Raw genomic sequence first — 12,040 nt, 5'->3', positions numbered from 1 at the left:
GGTTTCTGCAAATAAATCTCCACCATTGTAAGGCCGCTTCGGCGGCACTAAAGGTCCTTCTGACGGCTTGAGGACTTTGTTCTTATCCAGAAACCAAGAGTATGTGGTGGAATGTTTTGTGGACCAATAATTCCTGGATTTAACCTACTCAAGAGTACGGGGAAGGGATAGAGATGGGCGATGGGTAAATACCCCAAAGGTTTTCACCAGGTTAATTGGGTAAATACCCGGGTATTTACCCATTTATACCCAAAAGCTGGGTATTTATAATTTAGTGGGTATAAAAATATTTTGCGAACAATTTTTGATGATTTAAAATTCTGATCTTCTGACTTTATCAAATCGGATTTTAGTTATATATAGCCGCTATATAGACCGATCTGCAGACTTAAAGTCTTGAGGCAATAAATTGGTCATTTCTCATTCGATTACGATGAAATTTGACACAGTGAGTTCTGGTAGACCCATTATCCATTTTTGTAAAGTGTGGTTCAGATCAGACTAAATTTTGGATATAGCTGCCCTATAAACCAACAGCCCAATATAGGGTATTGATGCCATAAAAGATCCATTCATTACCCAAATTCGTTGAAATTTGGCACAGTGTTTTCCGGTAGACCCCTACCCATTCCTGTCAAATCTGGTCCAGATCGGACCATATTTAGATATAGCCGCCATATAGACAGACCTTCCGATATAGAGATTTGAGCCCATAAATGGAGCATTTTTCATGGATCGCATTTGTCAAGTACATTGGCCGATATTTTTTTTATAGACAAACCAGTAAGGAAAGGCAAAAGTCGGGTGGTGCCGACTACATAATGCCCTACACCTACCCTATAAATATAATGTGGGAACTAAATATAATTCTGAACCAATTTTGATGGACCTTGGCGGATGTTTTCCAATGGGTTATTAAAATCCCCGTGTCAAATTTCGAGCAAAGCCAATATGTTCCAGATGTAATAACTACGGTTGCGAAGGACAACAAATTACCCAAAAACCTGACGAACATATATATGGGAGCTACATCTAAATCTAAATCGATTTTGACCAAACTTCTTAGCTATTGTGGTAGTCATCGAGAAAAACATTGCGCACAATTTTGGGCAAGATTGGTCCATAAATGCGCTTGCTGTGGCTTTAGAAGTGAAAATCGGACGATATGCCTATATGAAAGCTATATCTAAATCTGAACCAATTTCTACGAAATTCCTATGTAATATAAAGAGTGATAAGAAAATCCTTCCTGCCAAATTTCAAGAGAAACGGTTTACAAATGAGTACCTGATTGCAATGTTTCTCAAAATAGGACGAACATATAAATGGGACCTATACCTAAATCTGACCCGATTTCGACCAAACTTAATAGATATTGTGAAAGTCGTCGAGGACAGCGTTGTACAAAATTTTGGAAAAATTGGTCAATAAATGTGCTTGCATTGGCTCTAGGAGTGAAAATCTAGCGATATATACATATGAGAGCTATATCTAAATCTGAACCGATTTTTATGAAATTCACCAGTATTATCGAGAGTCATAAAAAAATCCTTCCTGCCAAATTCCGAGAGAATCGGTTAACAAATGACAATTTTATTGCATTATTTCTGCAAATCGGACGAACATATATAAGGGAGCAATATCTAAATCTGAACCGATTTTTTCCAAATTCAATAGGCTTCGTCTCTAGGCCGAAAAACATGCCTGTACCAAATTTGAAGACGATCGGATGAAAATTTGGACCTGTAATTTGTACACAAATTAACATGGACTGACGGACAGACAGACGGACGGACAAACAGACAGACGGACAGACGGACATAGCTAAATCGAATCAGAAAGTGATTCTGAATCGATCGGTATACTTATCAATGGGTCTATCTCTCTTCCTTTTGGGTGTTACAAACTAATTCACTAAGTAATAATACCCTGTACCACAGTAGTGGTGTAGGGTATAAAAATTTTATAATATTTACTATACTAATTTCTGTTACATAGTGTAATAATCTCGATATATATCAAATAAATTGTACAATGGCAAATATGTTTCCATTCTTCAATTGTTGTTCGATTATATATTTGTTTTCATTTTAAACCTTGTCCTTTGTTGCTCAAAACCCCAAAGTGTCTTACAAAATATATTTGATTTGCTTTTACTATTTTAAATTCATCCACACACACACACACACACACACTCACCAACAAAAACACAATACCCATAAAACTTTTCACATTAAAATTGTATCTGAACAAAAGTAACAAACAAACAAGCGGCCATGATATCAAATAACCTCTGACCTCACCATACACCACCAACATATACAAATAGTCATAAATGAAAATTGAAAATGAAATTTTTATTCAATAACTGAGAAAGTGTGCGCTACAACCACTACCACACTGAACTGAACAAACAAACCCATCCAAATTGATTTTTAAACAGTTGATAAAAGAAATGCCAACAATATTTGTCCAACGTCAATCAACGCCGGACATACCCATCAGCAGCAGCTACAGCAACAACAACAGCAACATCCTACTATGGAGGCACGTGCTTCTGCCAATAAGTCTTTGGATACCTCGAAATTGCCCATGCAAAAGGCAGCTTCGACCACATCCCCAGCTACAGCAACGGGAGCAGCATCATTGGTATCCTCAGTTGTTTCAGCATCCTCATCGGTGACGAATATTAACAAACTTAACAATTGCGATGACAATCGAAATAATGACACAAAATGTTTGCAGCGTCACTCAGGTAAGAGCTTATGAAGACCGGCAGCAGTAAAAAGCACAAAAAAGAATGGCACAAGAATACCAAATGACAAGTAAAGGCAATTATTATTTTAAGAAATTTATTTAACACACACTCCAAAAAAAAAACAGCACAATCAATCATTTTCATATCGTAGTTGTAGTGAAGAAAATTGGCAATGACAAGAAACATTTATATACTTTAAATAGCATGTGTGTTGAAGGTCATAGGATAAGTCACTGTGGAAAATTTCAGCCAAATCTGATAAGAATTGCGCCCTCCAGAGGCTAGAAGTATAATCATGAGATCGGTTTATAGGCAAGCTATAAACAAGAATAAATATTGGGTTGCCCAAAAAGTAATTGCGGATTTTTTAAAAGAAAGTAAATGCATTTTTAATAAAACTTAGAATTAACTTTAATCAAATATACCTTTTTTACACCTTGTTTCCAAAGCAAGCTAAAAGTAACAGCCGATAACTGACAGAAGAAAGAATGCAATTACAGAGTCACAAGCTGTGAAAAAAATTGTCAACGCTGACTTTATGAAAAATCCGCAATTACTTTTTGGGCAACCCTATTAGGTTCGGCCGTGCCGAACTTTGAATACCCCTCATCTCGAGTATATATGTAAACCCCATGTCGTCACAATCCGGTGAAAATTGCATAACTTAATCACCCGAATTCGGCACGGACATTCGGATACGGGGAGGCTCAGAACAAGTCACTGTTTCAAATTTTAGCGAAATCGGGCAATAAATAAAGCTTTTATGGGCTTCAGTCCCCTTATCGGCAGATCGGTCTAGATGGCAGCTATATCAGAACCGTATTTGTGTCCTATGATGGGAGGCCTAAAAATACTCACTGTTTCAAATTTCAGCGAAATCGGGTAATAAAGAAAGTGGCAGCAATATTTAAATATAGACCTATCTGAACCAAATTTTGGGGCGGATGTCGGGAGGCTTAAAAAACTCACAGTTTCAAATTTCATCAAAATCGGATAAAAAAATAAAGATTTTATGGTCTTCAAATCCTTTATCGGGAGATTGGTCCATATGACAGCTATATTTAAACATAGTACGATCTGTACCATATATGGGTCGGATGTTAGGAGGTTGAAAACTACGCACTGTTCCAAATTTCAGCAAAATCGGATAAAAAATAAAGATTTTATGGTCTTCAAACCCTTTATCGGGAGATTGGTCTATATGGCAGCTAAATATTGATATAGACTGAGGCTTAAAATAACCCACTGTTTCAAATTTCAACAAAATCGGGTGATACATAAAGCTTTTATGGGCTTCAGACCCCTTATCAGGTAATCGGGTAATAAATAAAGCTGTTATGATCTTCAGACCCTTTATCGCCAGATCATGTTACACGGATGCACGGACGCAAACTAGAGGATAGAGTGGGCCTGGATGTCTACATTAAGAACCCAGGCTCTGAGATCTGTTTTAGACTGCCTGAACATAATACGGTCCTGCATTCGGAGATCCGGGAAATTGGGAAATACATAAAGCTTTTATGGGCTTCAGACCCCTTACCGGGAAATCGGGTAATACATAAAGCTGTTATGGTCTTCAGACCCTTTATCGGCAGATCATGTTACACGGATGCACGGACGGAAACTAGAGGATAGAGTGGGCCTGGGGGTGTACATTGAGAACCCAGGGTCTGAGACCTGGTCAAGCAATCTAACCTGAACATAATACGGTCCTGCATTCGGAGATCGGGGTGATCAAGGAATGCGTGAGGTGGTGTGGTGTTAACACGAGGATGTCGTATATGAAACTCCCCAACGGGAAAGTGTAGTCAATTGCCCCAACTATACCGGTCCTAAGCTGGAGAATTAGTTACCTGGCACAGGACATATCCTACTGGGAATGAAAAGTTTCAGTTGTCATAACTTATGATTCTTAACTATTTTTTTTCCGGTACATACAACCGGCTGCCATGGGATTGTTTCCCGTAAGGTGTTTACGGACAATAACAACCAGAATGGTTAGATCACGAACAGTGTTGAAATGTAAGAAGGATATTAATGCCTTTTAAGAGGATGGCACAATGCGCATCGTGTAGATGCCGGGCCATAGCGATTTGGCAGTGAAGGTCAGAGAACTGCCGTCAATAAACTTGTTTAACCCGAAACCTTTCGCGTCGACATAATCCGAGTTAAGGGCGTGGGCGAAGAATTCGAATGTAACCCTGTGGAACAACAAAACGGTCGGTGGGATGACAAAAATTCTATGGAGAGATCCAGTTAGTGAGAACGCAAGGCTATTAATGAAAGGTAGTAAAAATGAGGTTAGTACAGCTTTCAGTATCATAACCAGACATTTAGGACTATGAGCTTATGCGAAATCAGTGCCGATAGTAATAGCATGTGTAGGGCATGCGGGGAAGATGATGAGACGTTGGAGCATTTCCTATGCCACTACCCGGCTTTCGCTGCTAACAGATACCGGCACTTAAGTAAGGACACAATACCGGACATGAATCAACTTAGGGACGTGTCATGAAAAACAATTGAGGATTTTGTAAGTAGCACTGGATTCCTAACTTATTCGTTCATTTTATAGGTTATTTTTTTAAACATTTAGAGTGTACAACAAGCCGATTTCACGCTTAGGTGGCGGGTTAATAGCCGGGCGGGTTAATAGTCGAACCTGTTTTTCCACCTAACCTAAGCTAACCTAACCTACATAGGTAGCCAAAAGAGAATATTAATTCTTCTAGGCGAACTTAGATCCACCTAACCTAAGCTAACCTAACCTACATACGTAGCCAAAACAGAACATTAATTCTACTAGGCAAACTTAGAACGAGTTTTCAAGCCCCTCGATCTTCAGCGCTCTTTCTCCAATCTCTAAAACCTAGTTTCAAAACAAGTTTTCAGAAATCTATCTATCTAGTCTGGTCCACATCGGTCTGTAACCTCATATAGCTTACATATAAAAACCACGCCTGATCTGCATTTAAAAAAAAATTATTCAAATAAACGGTTCTGAATTGGATATAGCCCCCTTATAAACTGATTTTTATACCCTCCAGCATAGGATGGGGGTATACTAATTTCGCCATTCTGTTTTTAACACCTCGAAATATACGTCTAAGACCCCATAAAGCATATCTATTCTTGATCGTCATGTGATTTTAAGTTGATCTAGCCATGTCCGTCCGTCCATCCGTCTGTCTGTCGAAGGCACGCTAAATTTGAAACGAATAAAGCTAGCCGCTTGAAATTTTGCACAAATACTTTTTATTAGTGTTGGTCGGTTGGTATTGTAAATTGGCCAAATCGGTCCATGTTTTAATATAGCTGCCATATAAACCTATCTTGGGTCTTGACTTCTTGAGCCTCTAGAGAGCGCAATTCTCGTTCGATTATGTTGAAATTTTGCACGTAGTGTTTTGGTATCACTTCCACTAACTACGCCAAGTATGGTTTACATCGGTCCATGTTTTGATATAGCTGCCATATAAACCGATCTTGGGTCTTGACTTCTTGAGCCTCTAGAAGGCGCAATTCTTATCCGAATGAACTGAAATATTACACAATGACTTCTACGATGTTCAGCATTCATTTATGGTATGAATCGGACTATAACTTGATATAGCTCCAATAGCAAAACAGTTCTTATTCAATATTCTATGTTTGTCTAAAAAGAGATACCGCTCATAGAACTCGACAAATGCGATCAATGGTGGAGGGTATATAAGATACGGCCCGGCCGAACTTAGCACGCTTTTAGTTGTTCGATTTGATTTCTCTAGCCGATTATCCGATTTGGCTGAAATTTTGAACGTAAAGTTCTGTTTTGACTTCTATGATCCACGCTAACTATTGATCTTAGTCGGTCCATAACTTGATGTAATAGCTCCCTTATAAACATATTGCCAAATTAACTTATTGAGCCTCCAGGGGGTGCAATTTCAAGCTGATTTGGCTAAGATTTTGAAAGTGGTATCTTTTGTGACTCCTAATAAGCCATGTAAAGTACGGTCGATAGTGGTTTATGACTTGCTATAGCTCCCTTATATTTGAAAATATCATTCAAAGAACTTGAACCATATGATCCATGTTGGAGGATATATAAGATACGGCCCGGCTAAACTTATGGCCTTCTTATTTGGATATGGAAGATATATAAGATTCGGTCCGGCTAAACTTAAGGCGCTCTTATCTTCTTTGTTTCATTTCTCATCTCACTGTATGCTGGCAAGCTTGCTTATTTAAGAACGATGACTGTCTTGTGATCCATAATATATATAATTTAAAAAATCTCAAATCCTAACATCTTATTTCACCATTAAGACTTTCATAAACTTTACTCCAACTCCCCATTGAAAGAAATCTTCTCAAATGAGTATCATTGGACTAGCCTTAACATCATTCACTCGCTTCGCTTTGCTTTGCTTTGCTTTCACACCACTTGCAGCCATGTAATCACAATTGCCAGTTGCCATTTATTTCATGATTGGAAACAAACTTTAGCAATCTATCAAGTTTTTCCCAGCCAATAAGAAAATTTATTTGCTGTGGTAGTGCGGGTGAGAGGGAGACGAAAAAGTTCTACAAAATTTTCCCCTTAGTTAGTTTCCATAGTTAGTGCTATTATTTCATGGAGATTTTATGTCTTCGGTTCGCAAATAATTGCTTACTAATTAGTTGTATAAACTGGTCAACAACGAGAAAGAAGAAGCAGACGATGAAGAAGGACGCCGTTGAAGAGTAGCATCAATATAAACACCAACTTTAAACTGGCAACTTGCAACTTGTTGCTGGTGTCAGTGTTGATGTTGATGTTAAATATTGCAGCATCCATCTGTCTTTCTGTCTGCCTCTCATCATTTCTAGCTCTTGTCCTTTTTGGTGCTAGTTAAACTTTTCTTTTTTATTATCCTTTAATTGTTAATTACTTTACGTTGTTGCCATGGTAGTTGTTGTGCTGTTGCCAAGTCGTTGTTGCTATTGTTGCTTTTAGGTTAATATTAAGCAGCTTACTTACATTAAATACTCTACTTCTTTGCCTTGCTATGCTGTGCTGTGCTGCTTAAAATTGTTATTGCTTAATTGGAATGCTATGTTTTGCCTTAATGTATATGTAAAAATACTTTTCAATTTTTGGTTCGCTTTTTGTTGTTGTTTCTCTGTTGTGTGTGCGTGTGTGTTTGTGTGTGTGTATGGCTTGCATACTTTTTTGAACGCCCTCATGTACTGTATTGTCCGTTGCTTTTATGACCGTAGTTTAAAAAAGTTTTAATTAAATATTTCTACAGCGAAAAAAAATTGTTCTTTTTTTTGTCAAAAGCAAGGAGAATATGTTTGTGGGATTTTGCTGTTGTTTTTTTTTTAACACATAATGGTGATTTCAGTAATAAGCTTTAATACAGACCCCTTGGGGCGTATGATTGTTTTCACTACATCTGTGAAAGTCATTATGAATTATACGCACCCAAGGGCAAATTGAATTTGAATTAAGGTACACTTCGTCGAATGGACACACACACCAGTAAGCAAAATACATAAAAACAAGCACGATTGAACATCAAAGACACAAAGGCAAATTGGTAAAATGTGTTTCTGTGTAATATATGCTGGAAGAAAAAATACAATAAAAGGGCTCTAAATACAAATGTTTACCTGGCATGTGGGGCGAGCAATAAATAGACTTTTTCTGTAACTCGACTTACGAACAAATTTCAATGAAACTCAAATAATGAGAAGTCCTAATGGTGTTTAATGCAGCCACCTGCCGCATTGGCGTAATCCTGCAGGGCTTTTAACCCCGGGTGAATATAATGCGTCCAACAACGCCCCCACACATAGCCTAAGCTATGCATGGGTACCAATTCGAGTTCACGTTGTCTGGACGTGTTCTCCCCCTTGGTTAGGGGCGGAGCACTATCTAAAACTCCTTCCGATCTTTGGGTCACGGCACCCGGTTGCAATGCAACTCCACATGGAGCTTGCGCTCTACCCTCGATTTGGGTCCAAACCACTGCCTCCACGTTACTCCCCACTGGGGCCTCACCATAGTCGGGCTGGAATCGAAATCCCAAGGGCCCCCGACTCCCGTGGTACCAGATAGCCGTGGTAGCCGAAGCTACTACCAGTTGAACCCCAAGCGGTTCCAGACTGGTCACCGGAAAGGAAAACGGCCAAAGCCATTTTAGCAAACCCCCTCAAAACCCCCACCACCACCAAGATCAAAACATGGTCGCTAACAAAAATGGACTAAAACCAATACGGACGTAAAAACGGACAAAATACCCAAACACAGACGTAAACACGGACTAGAACCCTATACGGACAAAAGCAGACAATTCCCTATACGGACATGACGGACAAAACGAACGGACAAGAACATGCACTTCCCACTACGGACAAAAACGGACGAGCACACAGAAAGCGGACAAACATCAAGAGCCAAATCATCGGACGACCTCGCCAGAGGCCTATCACCGCCCACCTAACATCCTCCTCTTATCAAACACCGGCCTCGCAAAGGGCGTCCCAGAGTCCAACAAGGCCCTGCTGAAATCCCACACTCCCTCTGCATAGGATATATCCATAGCACCTAAGACCCTGATGTCCGAATAGTACGGGCACTGAGTCAGTAAGTGCATCACGTCCTCAACCACACCCACGCAGGACTCAAATAATAACAGTTAGATGTTTTCGAAAGTCCAAAATTTCAATGAAAATTCATTAAAAACCAACTTAAACAAGTAAAAGCGTGCAAAGTTGGAACGGGCCGAATTTTGGGAACCCACAACCTTGGATTCTGCTAAAAATTAATACAAAAAAAAAATTTAGTTAAAGGGCATCATTTTATTGTACATACCAAAGTTCTGTCAAACCAGCAACAATTAAAGGTTCTAGGAACCGTACAAGGATGATCGAGAGAGCGGTTTACATGGGAACTATATCAGATTAAAGACTGATTTTGGACGTGTTGAGCAGAGTTGTTGGAAGTCGTAACAGAATATCGCATGCAGAATTTCAGTCAAATCGAACAAAAATTTCGGCTTGTAAAGTCTTAAGAAGCCTAATCGGACGACCGATTTATATGGGATCTATATCAGGATATAAACCGATTTGGACCGTACTTGGCAAAGTTGTTGGAAGTCATAACAGAAAATCATCCGAGAAATTAGAGCCAAATCGGACAAATATGGCGGCATGCAAAGGCTTTCAGGTTATAAACCAATTTGAACCCTACTTGCCACAGTTGTCGGAAGTCATTACAGAACACCATCGGCAAAATTTGACGGAAAATTCAAAATTCAACGGATCTAAACAGCCAATGAATTATTTTGGTTTTTAAAGGATTTTGTAGAAATTTGGAGAAATTTTGTCGACACACCTTGTGATGTGTTGTTTTGAACCCTTGCATGATTTTTAAACTAAATTTTAGCATGGCCTTACTTCCCACAAATATCTCCAGTATGACTAGCTAATGCTACATGCTGAATTATGCACCATGGTAACCCTACCAATATTTTTAGCGCACAAATTGTTAAACTCTTATCATTATCTCTCGTTTGGGCTTTGTTAATTCGGCATCTAAAAAACATTTCCCTAAATGAAACTCATTTGCATTATCACCCTTTGCTCTCTGCTATTTTCAGATTCCCCCACCAAACTGCGCGAAGAAAATGAACGACTCAACGCCGAGCTGCATCGCTTGCGAAAACTACTCGAAAGTTCACCCGAAGGAGCTGTCGGTGGCATTGATCTCTCCGACTCCAACAGCTGTGGCGATGGACAATCAACCGATGGCAGTAGTTCGAATACTCAGCAGCGTATCGATCGTCTGGAGCAGGAACTGCGTTCGGCCAAAAATCAACTGATGAATCTACGCATTGAGCGAAAGAAACTGCGCAGTGATAAAAATGAACTGGTCGGGCAGGTGAAACAATTGTGTGCCTCATTGCAGGAAAAGGAACAAGAGCTGAGAGACTTCATACGCAACTATCAAGAACGAGTGCGTGAGTCCGAGTCGAACAATGCCAAAATGTCGGGTGATCGTGAACGTGAGCGTTGGCAGCTCCTTAAACAGGCCAGAGATGAGGCGGAAAGATCTTTGTCGCTGGCGCAACAGTTAAGTGCACGTGATATGCAATTGAAAAATCTCCAAGAGCAATTGCAACGACAAATGTCCGGTTGTATGTCGGATCAGGAGAGTCTGCTCTCTTTTGCTCCGCTAACACCACCCTCGGCGGCATCGGGTCTGCTGAATACTCAGCTGAATAGCGGTGCCTCAAATGCAGCCACATATCGTAATGATGACAGTGGGCGTGGCAATTCAAATTCTCTCTCGGCATTTAGTAATAGTTCCGGCAATACGGCGGGTGATCGCAACTCATGCTCCAATGATTCGGCGTTGCGCAATAACAGTGATCGTGAGAGTACCGGTGGTGATATGAATTTCAGTGATGGTGTATCGGATAATGGACCCTGTATCACAGTCGATCCGGATAGTATATCGCTGGTGTCTAGTCAGAATATGTATCAATGTAAGTGTGGCCAATTGGATAAGAAGAAGTATAGGAGGTGAAAGAGGAAGAAAAAGAGACGTAAAAATGGACAGACTAAGAAAGAAAGAAGGGCGAGAAACGAAAAAATCGTTGCGAAAAGCAAACGCAACGACGGATGGAAGGATGAAGTGGCACAATTTTAGATAGATAGACAGCAAAGAAGTACGACCGGTGAGATGTGGTAAAATATAGGAAGACTTTAAAGCAGACAGAAGCACTTAAGAAGATTTTGGGATCAAAAGGACGTATGGTAGGTAAGATTGAGGCAGTATTAGAAAGACAGAAGGGCCTATAAACGGGTACAAAAACCAAACATAAGGGAACTTAATTACAGATGCATTAATAGTCTGAAGGATTAATGGTCTGACGGATGTAAAGACGGAGGTAAAACTCATGAATACAAGCCCCTATGTTGACTTAAGATCGTAATAAACTTTGTAGCGCTGGAAGGATGGGAAGATGGTAAGTTGAAATTTTGTTGGAATAAAGGCATAGGAATAGAGGGAAAGGCCAAAGTCCGGCGGTATGGACTTCATAATGCCCTACATCACCGAGAGCATTGGAAGGATATGAAGGTTGGAATAAAAGAAGGGTAAAATGGCAATTGTAGGACTTTAAGACAGAACTCTTAAAGGACTTATAGAAACAGAAGGAAAGGTCAAAGTCGGGCGGTATCGACTTCATAATGTCCTATAGCACCCCTAAGCAAGTGCGAGAGCATATAAAATTTTCTAAAGATAGC

At 39.8% G+C, this 12,040-nt stretch overlaps 1 protein-coding gene across 1 annotated transcript in view; it reads left to right on the top strand.

Moving 5' to 3' along the window:
* The window catches only part of LOC106084876 (uncharacterized), a 124,678-nt gene that overhangs the window by 65,214 nt on the left and 47,424 nt on the right, over positions 1-12,040 (top strand). Inside the window, exons 4-5 of the mRNA XM_059369477.1 lie at positions 2,444-2,755; positions 10,390-11,277. Of these exons, the coding sequence (XP_059225460.1) occupies positions 2,444-2,755; positions 10,390-11,277 (1,200 nt within the window). The remainder of the gene's footprint in view (positions 1-2,443; positions 2,756-10,389; positions 11,278-12,040) is intronic.

This window comes from Stomoxys calcitrans, chromosome 5 (genome assembly GCF_963082655.1).
Source record: "Stomoxys calcitrans chromosome 5, idStoCalc2.1, whole genome shotgun sequence".
NCBI classification, from domain to species: domain Eukaryota; kingdom Metazoa; phylum Arthropoda; class Insecta; order Diptera; family Muscidae; genus Stomoxys; species Stomoxys calcitrans.
Note: the sequence above shows the minus strand (reverse complement) of the source record. Positions and strands in the feature narration are given on the sequence as shown.